Source organism: Lacerta agilis, chromosome 14, assembly GCF_009819535.1.
Source record: "Lacerta agilis isolate rLacAgi1 chromosome 14, rLacAgi1.pri, whole genome shotgun sequence".
Classification (NCBI taxonomy): domain Eukaryota; kingdom Metazoa; phylum Chordata; class Lepidosauria; order Squamata; family Lacertidae; genus Lacerta; species Lacerta agilis.
In genome coordinates this window covers 48022493-48037041 of record NC_046325.1, presented here as the reverse complement: position 1 = coordinate 48037041, position 14549 = coordinate 48022493, and the positions used below count along the sequence as shown (strand labels likewise).

General features: G+C 44.0%; 1 protein-coding gene across 1 annotated transcript in view; it reads left to right on the top strand.

Moving 5' to 3' along the window:
- The window catches only part of COL15A1 (collagen type XV alpha 1 chain), a 75863-nt gene that overhangs the window by 32314 nt on the left and 29000 nt on the right, over positions 1–14549 (top strand). The window contains exons 17-24 of the mRNA XM_033169365.1: positions 1596–1658; positions 2743–2778; positions 3451–3534; positions 6367–6429; positions 8587–8622; positions 12039–12101; positions 12647–12724; positions 12899–12934. Of these exons, the coding sequence (XP_033025256.1) occupies positions 1596–1658; positions 2743–2778; positions 3451–3534; positions 6367–6429; positions 8587–8622; positions 12039–12101; positions 12647–12724; positions 12899–12934 (459 nt within the window). The remainder of the gene's footprint in view (positions 1–1595; positions 1659–2742; positions 2779–3450; positions 3535–6366; positions 6430–8586; positions 8623–12038; positions 12102–12646; positions 12725–12898; positions 12935–14549) is intronic.

The window sequence follows — 14549 nt, the reverse complement described above, 5'->3', positions numbered from 1 at the left end:
TGGTGGCATTGGGGCATTTTGCCTACAGTGGCAAAACATCTCAGGCCAGCCCTGGGTTGTCCTCATAAGTGATACTTTGGGACTCCAGCTTTGGGGTGCTTCCATCTTCAAACTAGAGGATAAGACCTGTAGGAAGCAGATGAAACAGAGACTTCATAAATGACATTGGCCTTCATTGGGCAATACCAGGTTGTTATTTCTTGCTATGTTTGCTGAAGGCTCAGACTACTTATATTTGTAGTTTAGCACACTATTATTTGTCTTGCTTTGGTTGTTTGCTATTTGTTCAGTGTCTCATCTGGGGTGAATTTGACAGGGACGCAGGTGGTGCTGTGGTCTAAACCACTGAGCCTCTTCGGCTTGCCAGTCAGAAGGTCGGCAGTTCGAATTCCCACGATGGGGTGAGCTCCTGTCGCTTCATCCCAGCTTCTGACAACCTAGCAGTTCAAAAGCACACCAGTGCAAGTAGATAAATAGGTACCGCTCCGGTGGGAAGGTAAACAGCGTTTCTATGCACTCTGGCACTCATCATAGTGTCCCGTTGTGCCAGAAGTGGTTTAGTCATTGTCAGGGAAAGAACGGGCTACTTGGGAGGAACAGGGAGAGAGAGAGGAGCAAGATAGTGTTTCCTCCAGAGAAGGGGGGTCGCTGGGTTACAGAGAGCCGCCACCAATAATATCCACTGATTCATCTCCCAGCTCAAGCCCCCGTCAGGAATTGTCACCGGAAGAGGGAGAGGTGCCAGGCTATAGGAGGGCAGGGCAGTCAGTCTCAGACAGGAGGAGGAGATGATGGGGGGGGGGAGGCGATGCAGACGTCATTTCAAAGTGCCCAGCCGTTGGCTGTGTTGGCGGGCAAGACAGAGCCCGCCACTCCGAGAAACTGAAAGTAACTGACCAGACGTATTTCAGAGACTCTGTAACTACATTATGAAAATAAATAGTTTTAGCTTACTGCAGAGCCTGTCGTTTCTCATGAGCAACATCTAAAGGGGGGAGCAATCCCTGACAGTCATGCTGGCCACATGACTCGGAAAGCTGTCTGTGAACAAATGCCGGCTCCCTTGGCCTGAAACGAGATGAGTGCTGCAACCCATAGTCGCCTTTGACTGGACTTAACTGTCCAGGGGTCCTTTACTTTTTTACCTCAGTGAAGCTTTTGAAAACCGTACTATGTATAATCAGTAGACAGACCATGGCCGCTGAGATGCCAGGACTCTGTCTGGGGGGACTCTTTGAGATGAGTGCCCCCTTCATGTCTGTCTGGCTTTGTTACCTGGAGTGCTCAGCCCTGTGTTACTTTTTCTTTCCCAGTTACAGGTGGGTAGCCGTGTTGGTCTGCCATAGTCAAAACAAAATAAAAAATTCTTTCCATTAGCACCTTAGAGACCAACTAAGTTTGTTCTTGGTATGAGCTTTCGTGTGCATGCACACTTCTTCAGATACCTGTATTCTTCAGATACTTCTTTCCCTGTGATCTTTACATTTGTAGTAAGCCTTTGGGGGCATTGGAATGAATTCTCTGGATCGTGGCCTCAGTTAAAAGAAGCTGATGAATCTCTCAAGTGAATGTGGGATATTTTTGTGTTCCATTAGGGAGAGCAAGGCCCAGAAGGAAGGCCAGGATTTCCTGGTGTTGCTGGAAGACCTGGAGACACGGTGAGTAGGCTATGAACTTCCTTCTCTATGCATCACTTGAAATTGTAGCCTGAGAGGCATCGTTTCAGGTTTAGGTGTGGGAGCCCGACAAATAAATTTTGATAAGCAGCAAACAACATTGAAAGCAAGATCCCAAGACCCACAGATGGTATATATTAAGATTCAATCGCATATTTATATGTTCCCACGTTCTACCAGCCCTTCTTAAAGGTCAAACATATGGTACACTGTAACCGTTTTGTAATTTTGTATTTTTCAAGTGTTTGCAGTTTTTTTTTGTCTCATAATGACAACAATGTTAACCCGTGTGTAGCAGGTACCAGCTTTTTTCCTCAGAGGAGATTTGTGCCCTTGGCCAGAATGACTAGGCCTACTTAACTGTTGTCACTCAACAAGAAAAGCCAATGAGTTGGCCTGTGATCTAGATACCCCCGAAGCAGAGCCCTTTGTGGTCTGAAACTCACAAGGTTGGGGGGTGCCACTGAATTCTACCCATGGGGAAATGGGATCAGTTTACCCACGAGATCACCGTACCCCACATGTTCCTACTCAAACGCTTCTATCGGCAGAACTGGCGCTATTAGAAGTGTCACATAATACCTGTTACAGGTACATAATACCTGTTTTGCATTTGTAAGTCATTGGTCGTTTAATGTGGTGGCGTCTGCACTTTGGAACGCCCTGCCTCTTGATATCAAGCAGGTGCCTTTTTGACGCCTGCTAAAAACATTCCTGCTGAGACAAGCCTATCTAGCTGCTTAGAAAGTTGAAGTAATTTTAATCTGTTTTAGTATTTTAAGTTTTGTACGCTTTAAAGTAGGGCTGTGCATTTTTCTTGACTCTACTGCTCTGTCTTTTGTAAACCGCTTTGAGTTGTTTTTTTTAAATCAAGCGGTGTATAAATTTAAATAAATAAATAAATAAATAAAAGCAATTCTGACCTTTTGTCTATTGTTTTGTCCATTGTTTCTCTAGTGTTTCTCTCATGGATAGCTGTGTTTCAATATGTACAACCTATATTATTAGCGACAGTGTTACCATCTTCATTTCATGCAATTAATGCTGGCTTTTAAATTAAATGCAGGGGTCAAAAGGAGATAAGGGTGATCCAGGACCCAAGGTAAGAAGTGGCATTTATTTTAATTTAATTCAATATCCACGGACCTCAGTGATGCATGCATCATCTTTTTACAAGTGCTGAAGCTGCTACATGCAGGTCCCGCTATCCACCTGCTTCTTATCTGCAAGTACACTTATCCAAACACAAAGAATTTTGCCCAAACCTTAATAATAATTATTAATAATAATAATACCCTGCCCATCTTATTTCTGGGTTTCCCCAGCACACTCTGGGCAGCTTCCAGCACATATGTGTGGGTGATTCAGATACCCAGACAGCTGGAGTTTGCCCACTTTCTTACTTGTTTGTGCTTTGCTGGTTGGCGGCAGCATGCAAGGGAGGGATGGAGAAAAGAGATGGCCAGTCAGGGAGAAGGAGAGATCGGACACACCAGTTTTGCTTTGTCTTTCTTCTGTTGGTTGGCTCTGGGCATTTTAGGAAGAAAACATGTTGGGAGAAAGATAACGGATTAGAAATATTCCCATAGGAAATAATGGAAATCATCAGCTTGTTAATGCGAATGCTCACCTGACAAACAATTTTCTGAGAACGCATTGAGTTCGGAAAGCAGAACCTGTGTGTATATAAATCAGAAGATTAACATTGTTTGGTTCTGTCTCATTACCTAAGGTCATTCCCTACAGTCCTAACCACCATATTCTGTTGCAATAGGGCGAACCAGGACAAGATGGTGCCAGTGTTGTGGGGCCACCTGGACCACCTGGGCCACCTGGTCCCATCGTAGCCATTCCTAGGGTAGGTATCTTAATGCTATTCTGCTGCATTTGTGCATTTGTGTAGTGCTGCTGCTAATGTCTGCCACTTGTGGAAGTTTGGAGGTGAGGCCTTCACAAAAATCTTGAAGTCATTCCAGAAATCCTCCCGTTCTTTGCCACATCTGTTCCATGCCAGGCAATGGAGTACATTGATAGGTAAAAAGAGAGAGGGAACAGGATGTGAGAGCTAGGCTCTGCTTCACTGTCATCACAACTAGACTTCATAGCAGGAGCGAACTGTGCTGTTTGACCGCCTGAGGCAAAGCAGAAAGATGTCACCCTGCACGCACCCCCTTGCTGTCCCCACCAAACCCAATGGGTCCCATGGCCGCAGCTTCCAGGTCATCCAGATCTTGAGAGCCCTCAAGATCGTGTAAGACCTTCACAGATAGCCCAACCCTGCTCCAATGCTGGGTCACCAGATGTTGTTAGACTACAGCTTCCATTATCCTCAGCCATCATGGCCGTCCCAGCAGAAGTTGGGGAAGGCTGCTGAAATATTTTTGGAGTCAAGTGTGAATTTCATGCTCTTTATTCAGCTCATAGTAGCAAGGAATGAATCTTTCCCCAGAACGTCTGCAATATATACCTTATTTACACAATGGGCCCCATGTGATTGGCTAATTCCGGGCTACTCCTGTTGGCCAATCATGTTGCGGATTCACTTCCTCCAGGAGCCTGATTGGCTGCTCTTGCAGGCCAATCAGGCCGCTGATTCACTTCCACCTGGAGCTGGATTGGGTGGCTGCTGCGGACCAATCAGACTGTTGCATTCTGGATCCTATTGTTCTCGGACCAATCAGGCTGCTGCATTCTGGATCCTATTGTTCTAGGATTCAGCTCAGTACGTAACAGCTGCCTTACGGGCTTGACTCAAAAAGATTCAGTTTACTTGTAAGTGAGCTAAAGAACAAGACTTATGTCGCACAACAGAGGGAGCAAGAGTGGTTCCCTTTTCTTTTGCTTACCCTAATAGTTTGTGAGGTTTAAGGACTCTGCATATACACCATCACCATCGGCACGTACCTCTATCTGGACATTCACTAGCCCTGCCAAGACCAAAAGCACCATCTCTCCCAGTTAGTTGCTGCCCGGTTGTCACTGACCAGCCAGGCTTTCTAGTTGCTTGAAGAAGCTAATATCTGTGAGGAAAGGAAATATTTTAACTGTAAAAAAAACCAGCAGCTCCAAACTCCAAGGGGCAGCCCTCAGACCACCTCATAATCCTCTGAGTAAACAAAACCCCACCCCCAAATTAGAACAGAACCCTGCTTTTTAACTACCTTCTGTTCTGCTACACAATCTAAAATACAGAACAAACTACTTCTTCAAGCATTCTGGAAAGCATGTTTGTTGCCATTATATGCAGAAATAAAGATGTCTAACATTTGACTGAACTATGTTTCAGTTCTCCAGTGAGCCCATGTCAGCTAGTTTGAAACCTGAAAGTGTTTTTTTTTTAAATTACCCGTGGGGATTTGTTCTTATATGAAAAGCAAATTACTTCAACCTCTAGAGATGAAGTCAGATGTTGAGAGTTTATGTTCCCTTGAGGCATAAAAGCAGAGGGAAGCCAAGCAGTAACATATAATAATATGGTTTTATTGGTATGTTTTATTATTTTATAAGTAAGATACCTAGAGAAATTACTTTTGAGGCATCTCATAAATACTATAAATAATACAAAGCCAAATCTCTTGACTTCACCAGTGACTGTTCTGCTCGATGCAGAGAATGTGACATGTTGCCTTGACAGTAAATCCTGTCTAAGCAAAACCATGTAGCTTTTTCATTGGCACAGTGGAGTTCAAGTGAGTCTTTCTCTGGTGAAATGAACCAACATTGATGGGAAATTACCCCGCCATGCTCCAGTCGCTCATCTCACACACAGATCCCCCTATTACTGTGGTTAATGCTGATGAAGCAGGTTTCAAAACACAAAGGAACAGCAAAGCGTATTTGGTAAATCCTGTAGATGTTTGCACCAGAAAGGGAAGCGGGCAGGGGAAGGAACTTATGAGCAATGGTTGAAGAGGTTAGGGGCATTCTCTCTGCACCAGCCCATGATGTTACTTCACTTTATGGTAAAGACAAATTCCATTTTGCTAAATGCAGCGTTTGGAAAGGAGGTGCATGGGTGAAAAAGCACCATGAACACACACCAGAGAGCCTTGGTCAAATGTGTCTCCCTGGTAGGTGCTTATTGTGTATTTTTAAATGCATCTTCGCTCCTTCCATTATGGTGGTTGCTCATAGCAGAGGCATGTAGTGGATAGCAGGAAGCAATCTTTACTCTTGTGGTGGATCAGAGTTCTAATGGCCAATTACCCCTTTTTTAATGAGGGATCCCCCATAAGGGATCGTGACAGGCTGCCAGCGCACAGGAGCAATTTTTCTGCAACACCCATGTCTGTCCGGCTGCTTGGGAAGTTTCTTCAGCCGACCTCTATTTAAAAAAAAAAGAGAGTGCCATCATATTATAGAGGTTCATCACAATAGTAATAGCAGCAGCAGCAGCAGCAGCAGGCCTTGCAGTGGATTCCTCTGTCTCTCTCCAAAGTTTTTCCCCCTTTCCTTATTCTCCTGTGTCATACACTTCTTGCTGGAGTGCAAAAAAACAAATAATGCTTGAAGGAGAGGGGTAGAAAAACAGTGTATGCTTTTGATGACCTGCTTACGGTACATTTCTCCATGTTAGATATAATTACTAGAACATTTGGTTTTTCTCCAATATTTCTAGAAATTAGTGGATGTTCTAGAAAAAACTATTAATGTTTGGCATTTTGCCTGTTCCTCTCTCTCTCTCTCTCAGTCACTAAATGCTTCAGATGAAAGTTTTAACATTACGAGAATCAAAGGACTTGTTGGGCCTCCAGTGAGTATGTTCTATTCTGTTGTGTTAGATAAAACGATGCCTTGGTTGAAGTAAACTCCCAAAGTGTTTTTTTCTAATCCTCACATAGAAATATGCTGCTTCTGTCAACTTCTTTGGACTTCACTGTGTTATATGACAACAGCCCTGAGTACAGATCTTGATCCATCCAATATAACAGAATATAATCATAGTATTCTCCAATATGTTTCTCTCTGAACATGTAGAATATAATACTATATGATGATATAATTGGGGATGGTTTAGTCTCTGTAATCGACTGCAAAAACAAAACATAAACCCGGAATAGGAAAACTGTTCCCAGTTTGGGGCTGTTGCAAGGAACTGAGCTGGTGTGCTTGCAACAGATAACGCCCCTGCTTGATCTCACCCAGCCCAATCCCCACACATTCTGGATAACCCTAATAATAATAATAATAATAATAATAATAATAATAATAATAATAATAATAATTTGTACCCTGCCCATCTGGCTGGATTTCCCCAGCCACTCTGGGCGGCTTCCAACAAAAATCAGATACAAAAATATTACACATTAAAAACTTCCCTGAAAAGGACTGCCTTCAGGTATTTTCTGAATGTCAGGTAGTTATTTATCTCCTTGACCTGTGATGGGAGGGCGTTCCACAGGGCGGGCGCCACTACCAACAAGGCCCTCTGCCTGGTTCCCTGTAGCTTTGCTTCTCGCAGTGAGGGAACTGCCAGAAGGTCCTCGGCACTGGATCTCAGTGTCCGGGCTGAATGATAGGGGTGGAGATGGGGGCTGGGGACTGGGGACTGGGAGGCATAAACACCCAATGCCTAAGCCAAGGTCTCCCTACCTCTGAAGTTTTAATAAAGTTGTAGCCAATTTTAATCCCATAACATAGTGTCTTGAGTCATTATTCCACCCGGGGGTCGCCTGGGGTTGGGGGGACTCTGCCTGTCTACACAATGGAGATTAAAAACACCTTGTCCCACTCAGGGAGGTGGCGATTTCCCCAGATCAGCTGAGTGCGCGTCTATGTATACATTTGCACAGTAGTAAAGCGATAGTTCTGGAGAAGAAAACAAACTTCCCTTTTTGGATAATGCATGCAGGAGTTAAAGGAAGCATCATCTTAAAGAGAGACATTTGTTTTTGTGTATGAGGGAAGACAAAATGTCACTTCAAACGTGGTGCCGTCTGCGTGGAGTTTATGGGATAAACTTAGCTGAACCTCAGCCCCATTGAAATCAATGGGAAAAGTTAGTCATTCCTCAATCTAAGTCCCACTGATTTCACCTGCAATGACGTGCAACCAACTTCCGAGTACAAATAACCTAAGTACAAATGGCTACTTAGAAGTACAGTATATTCTGGCGTATAAGACTACTTTTTAATCCAGGAAAATCATCTCAAAAGTTGGGGGTCGTCTTATACGCCGGGTGGAAAATCTGTGGTCGAGTATATCTCAAACTCTATATTTTAACTGGGAAAATTGGGGGTCGTCTTATACGCCCAGTCGTCTTATACGCCGGTATATACGGTAAGTCTCACTGGTTTAAATGAGATTTTCTCCCCAGGTAAGAGTGTAATAATACTGAAGCCTCAGTCTGGATCCAACCATATATATTTACAAGTATTAAAGAATTTACTTTGTATCTGCTCTCTAATTGGAAGCACTTTTTAAAATCAGGAAAAGGATTTTTTATTTATTTAACAGATCAACTAAGCATTGCAGGCCTGTATGATACGTTTCTATCATATGTAGAAGTATTTCCACACAACTTACAGTTCCCAAGAATCAAAACAATGAATGCAAACTTGTTGGTTCTGATGCAGTTTCCTGCTGTGCAAGATGACTTCCAGTTATGACTGCATGAATAGCAAAATGTAAAATATTGCAAAGTCTTTTTAGCAATTATAGTAACACGTGCAAACCAACAATTTAAATCTGCCATGTTTCCTAAAGGATGTGTGTCTCTGTAGACCAGGGATATTTTTTAAGTAATTAGCAGTGATTGAAACTTAAGCCTTGGATTCTGCTACTCAGACAGCTGTATTTAGAAAGTTGTCCAATGTGTAAATGCAGTTCAGAATGAAATGGCATTCACAAACAGCAGGGATACCTAATCACAGTGAAACATCTTCGCCTGCTTTGTCATTGCATTTTACAGGGTCCAGACGGTAAGCCCGGCCTGCCAGGATTTCCTGTAAGTACCATATACCCAGTTTCTGAAATAGTAAACATGTAATGTAATTGCTATTAATGTTTTAGCACCTGTCGTGGTGCACAAAGCATATAATGCCCAACAAACTCTGAGGTCCTAATAATAAAATGAGAAAATAATATAAATCTGAGTAAAACCAAACATTATACTGCAGGATTGCCAGTGACGGCTTTGAGAATAAGTTTCAATTCTGACCAAGTGATACTGCTTTGACCCCCTTGTATGATGACTTCAGCAAGTCATCAGATAAGAGCATTTCACATAAGTCACAGGACAAATGAAACTAGGATGGTGTCTATTGCCATCGTGCTCCTTTTGTAACATTTCCAGAGGCTCAGATTAAGTGTTGAGCTCTCTTCAGGCCTTCTCCTCCATAGATGTAGCAAACGTGGCTGAGGGATGGGGACCATGTTGCAATCCCCAGGCCCCAACATAGACACACCTGCTGGCCACAGGTGGATGAGCACTTGTCAGCCGTGTGAAGAAGGCCTACCCACATGGAGATGCACAAACAAGTGGAAACCTTGGCCAAGCAGGTCCACCACTCACACAGATGAGACATCCTTGTGTACAGCTATGCATGTACAGCAAACCTTCACTTACTGAAGGTTTCCCCAGCAGCTGGCTGGCATGGCCAGTGGGTATGTTAGCTCCAGCAGGACATGTGTTTGCTGCTAGGAGAAGGCCTGATCCAACAAGGTGGGACTAGGCTAGTCCCCTAAATGTTCCCCTGGTGCCTCCTTCCCCAAACCTGGGAAGCTTCTGCCAGAGCAAACAAGATGAATTTTAACAGGGAGAAATGCAAAGTACTACACTTGGGCAAAAAAATGAAAGGCACAAATACAGGATGAGTGACACCTGGCTTGAGAGCAGTACATGTGAAAAGGATCTAGGAGTCTTGGTAGACCACAAACTTGACATGAGTCAACAGTGGGATGCAGCAGCTAAAAAAGCCAATGCAATTCTGGGCTGCATCAATAGCAGTATAGCGTCTAGATCAAGGGAGGTAATAGTACCACTGTATTCTGCTCTGGTCAGACCTCACCTGGAATACTGTGTCCAGTTCTGGGCACCACAGTTCAAGAAGGATACTGACAAGCTGGAACGTGTCCAGAAGAGGGCAACCAAAATGGTCAAAGGCCTTATGAGGAACGAATTAGGGAGCTGGGTATGTTTAGCCTGGAGAAGAGAAGGTTAAGGGGTGATATGATAGCCATGTTCAAATATATCAAAGGATTTCATATAGAGGAGGGAGAAAGGTTGTTTTCTGCTGCTCCAGAGAAGCGGACACTGGGCAATGGATTCAAACTACAAGAAAGAAGATTCCACCTAAACATTAGGAAGAACTTCCTGACAGTGAGAGCTGTTCGGCAGTGGAATTTGCTGCCAAGGAGTGTGGTGGAGTCTCCTTCTTTGGAGGTCTTTAAGCGGAGGCTTGACAGCCATCTGTCAGGAATGCTTTGATGGTGTTTCCTGCTTGGCAGGGGGTTGGACTGGATGGCCCTTGTGGTCTCTTCCAACTCTAGGATTCTATGATTCTATGATTCTATGACTTATAGAGGGAGTCAAGATGCTCGCTCACACACGCAATTTCAGGGTGTCGTCGTGATGTCTTCACAAGCTGACACCTCTGGGCCTACCTGTTTCCTACCTATTTGGTCTTTATGTAGACTGATTCATAACTTGTGTGGGAGTTATGCAGCTATTCCCACATCACTTTTGAATGAGTAGATCACATGCCCTGGAGGCAGGGAACACTGATGTAAAAAGCTCATGCTGCCCCGCCTACATGATCACATCCCTCAACTATCCCCAAAGCACAGTAGAATTTCCCCACTCTTGGTAGTGATGTCCCAAACACACGATGCATAAAATCAGGGGTGGAAGCAGAGAACAAGCCCCACTCAAAACCTCTCAGGTTTTGCTCTTCAGACTTTTCTGCAATTAGCCGGAGGGTCTAAAGCAAGTTTTTGAATGCACTGGGAATCAGGATTCCGAATCACAGGGAGAGTTTCTGGGTATGCTCATTCACACACATTTAAACCCCTTTCACGCTTCCACGCTAATTGCAGACAGGTATGAAGACAGAGCAGGCCACACCCCTGGGGACGCTGGGGCACAGGGCTGGAGCAAATACCTAGAGCCTTCCCCTGTTTTTATGTATCGTGTTCAGTGGGATGCCTGACCACAGCTAGAGCTACCTGCAAAAAGGACACTGGTAGAGGAGGGAAAGGGGCTGAAATAGTATGGGCAGTGATGAGGGCAGGGGGAGCATCTGGCTCCCACCTCCCCCATTCCGCACTTTAAATCATCCCCCTCCCATGGACACCCACAGGAATTTTTCCAGGGGAAGGGCAAAGTAAATATTGCAAACATACCGGCTATTTCTGGTAGACCTTGTGGATGATGATGGCACCTGGGTAGGTGTAGCCTCTGAGAAACCTGCATTCCAGGTCTACCCCTCCCTTGGTTCTCATTGGATAGGCTGGCTGACTGTTCCTCTATGGTTGCAACTAATTACCAAACTTAAAACCATGGTGAGACCTGGTCTGAACAAAGACATTGCATTCTTATCTCATTATACATGACAAAGCTATCTTTAGCCATCTCACTCCTTGTTTTTTCCTGTAAGACCAATTGCAGTCGTTAACAGTCGTCAACAGGTTTTCCACACCTATCAGCCAATCACCCATTCCCACCACCCTTCTGAGTAATACCCCCCCCCTCTCACTATATATAAGGGTCTGGTGACTTCTGTTTCAGTGTATCTGAAGAAGTGTGCATGCACACAAAAGCTCATACCAAGAACAAACTTAGCTCCGCGCTCCCTTCACCCCCACTCCCCCTTTACAGGGGGAACGAGGGAAGGGTGCGGAACTTAGCGGGCCCGCCGGGGAGCCCGAGGCACGGGACGCCCTTCCCGCGCCTCACCGGAGCCCCGCGTAGCGGTGGCGGGGCTCCAACCCCCGGGCTGGATGGGTCGCCTCGCTGCCGAGGCAACCCACGACCGCCCGTGATGGCGACCTCGCCGGAAGTCTTAGTTGGTCTCTAAGTCTAAGGTGCTACTGGAAGGATTTTTCTTTAATTTTTTATTTTGTTCCTCTATGGGTGGACACAGCATCCAGACAGCACCTTTCCACCCACTGCTGAAGCCCTCAGTTACTTCCCTGGCTCTCTTCACCTCTCCCAGTCCCAGCAGATGCCCATCCCCCCTCCCCAGCCATGACCATGGCTCTGTAGAGATTTGTCAGCACACCCAGTTCTGCATACAGGTCTGCTGTTGTCCTAAAAACAATCAGATGTTAATCCTACCTGGCAACATGCAGAAGTTAAGAAAATCATAATTTATAGAAAGTCTATAGTTTATAGAAAGTCTACTTTGGTGTTTTTTTTTCTAGGGCCCCAGGGGACCAAAAGGAGACATTGGACTTCCTGGTTCTCCAGGACAGAAAGGAAAGCAGGTAAAAAGGAAAAAAGACCAGTTTAGAAATGTGAGGTGGTTACCAGCGTGTGTTGGAACTGTTAGGGATGATTTTCTCTTGTATATTCAAAGATGAACTCAAAACCTCTTGGCAAGAATTTGGTTTGCATGGTTTGTCATATTTCAAAACGGTAATGCAATAAGCAATATCTTCTGGGAAGTTGAAAAAAGGTGGAACCACACAATTGTAATTTAGGGCTATGTTCAAATTTAGGTGCCCATGGATCTAGCAGTCCCTTCCAGGATCCAAGGATAACAATGGGGCATTGTGAATTGTTCCCTTGTTAGTTTTCAGCTTTTCCAGATCTGGGACCCATATCTGCGGACTGATCCCTGTACATCCAACCATTGGTTTATTTCCTCATTCAGAAGAGGCTATTTGAAGTCAGATTCATGTCAGCTCTTGCTATAAGTGAATAAAGCAGCAAATTCATCTGATGGATTTATGTGCACCAGTTAATTGTAAACATCAAACCTTGGAGGAAAAATGAAATAGCATGCCAATGAATAATGTGATTTTTGTAGGGTGAAAAGGGTGAGCCAGGAGCTATCTTTGCTTCAGCTGAATCATTAACAGAGGTGATAAGAAGACCAGGAGAGAAGGTAGATTTGTTGGTTTATCTTTGGAACGATTCTGCTCTCTCTGTCCCATAGAAGAGAAGTTGTGCTCTTTAATGAACCGCCCTGAGACCTGTGGGTATAGGGTGGTATATAATAATAATAATAATAATAATAATAATAATAATAATAATAATAATAGAACCCCTTTTCTCATAGGGCGAACCTGGAGTAACAGGACCAGTTGGACCAATGGTAAGCTTATTTTAAAAAAAAATTAAATCAGTTCATGCACCTTTTGCTATTGGAGAGAGGGAGAAATATTTCAAAGTGACGGTAGAAAGGTGAAGAAAGGGATGAACTATGTGGAAGGAATTATAATGGTAAAAAGCAAAGTTTTATTAGAAACCTAGACCGGTTAAAAATACATTTCTACATATGTGGAAACATACCATTCTTCTGAAACCAGCCTGTATTTTGTCAGCACTTTAGTGCAAATTTCAACTAATAAATGTATTTTTCTATGCAATCTTGCCCAATATACAAACTTTGCAAATAAATTTCCCCATATGTAGTGTATTCTTTCACCAAATGTCACACATTTATACACCCTTTACCCTCGTATATGCATTTTTGTGCACACAAATTGGCTGGAGACCTGCATTGCAAAATTCTATCAATAATAATAAATAAACAAACAGACAAACAAACAAACAAATAATTTATACCCCGCCCATCTGGCTGGGTCTCCCCAGCCACTCTGGGTGGCTTCCAACAAGTAATAAAATACAATGCAAAGTCACAGATTAAAAACTTCCCTAAACAGGGCTGCCTTCAGGTATTTTCTAAATGACAGGTAGTTGTTTTATCTCTCTGACCCCTGATGGGAGGGCGTTCCACAGGGTGGGCGCCACTACCAAGAAGGCCCTCTGTCTGGTTCCCTGTAGCTTTGCTTCTCACAGTGAGGGAACCGCCAGAAGGCCCTCAGTGCTGGAGCTCAGTGTCCGGGCAGAACGATGGGGGTGGAGACGCTCCTTCAGGTATACAGGACCGAGGTCAGGTATACAACTTCCATATATAAGGAAGAACGGAAACCAAGCTTCCTCAAACCTATTGCCTCTCATAGTGCCCCTTCTCTGTGGACGGTGATCTGAGATGGTTATGTCTCCATTAGTGGCGCCGATTCGGCTTCAAAGTGACAAGCAACAGCCAGTCACGCTGCTGTCAACAAAAAGGACGCTAGGTCGTTGGCCTCAATCCCATGGTTTGTGTCCAGGGATAATGGGGCTAAGGATGGGCCAGGCTTCCATTTCTGGCCCATGATGGAAGAGATGGTGTCAGAAATATTTTCCCAGAATTTTTGGGATATAATCTACATCCCCAGTCTTCACGGGAGAGCTCCCTGAAAGTAGAGTAATGCATGAGACACAGGATCTCTACGATAAGATGACTCTTCACCTGCATGAGCGCAGAGTGCTCGCAACAGTACACTGGTGGGTGCTTTTCTTGTCGTAGTTATAACTGAAATAACCTTGTGTGGTCATGTTAATGAAAACAATACAAATTGTTCTTTTTTGAAAAGGGCAGGTTTCAAAGGATGGTTGTGTTTCAGTTCACATATTGAGTCAGGAAGTGCAAATGTGGTACTAGGCTGACTTTTAAAAGCAAACAATATTCAAGCAACCCTACAAAAAAATGTAAGCAGAATGCCCCAGTAATTTCTTTTACTGTAGTGTATTTGAAGAGCTTTTCCTGGCTTGTCCCTGATTCTCAACTTTTTAAAAGAAACTTTATTCATCTTTAAAATAAAGATAAAATACAAACAATATTGAACATACTAGTACAAATGTATTAATGCACATTGAACATA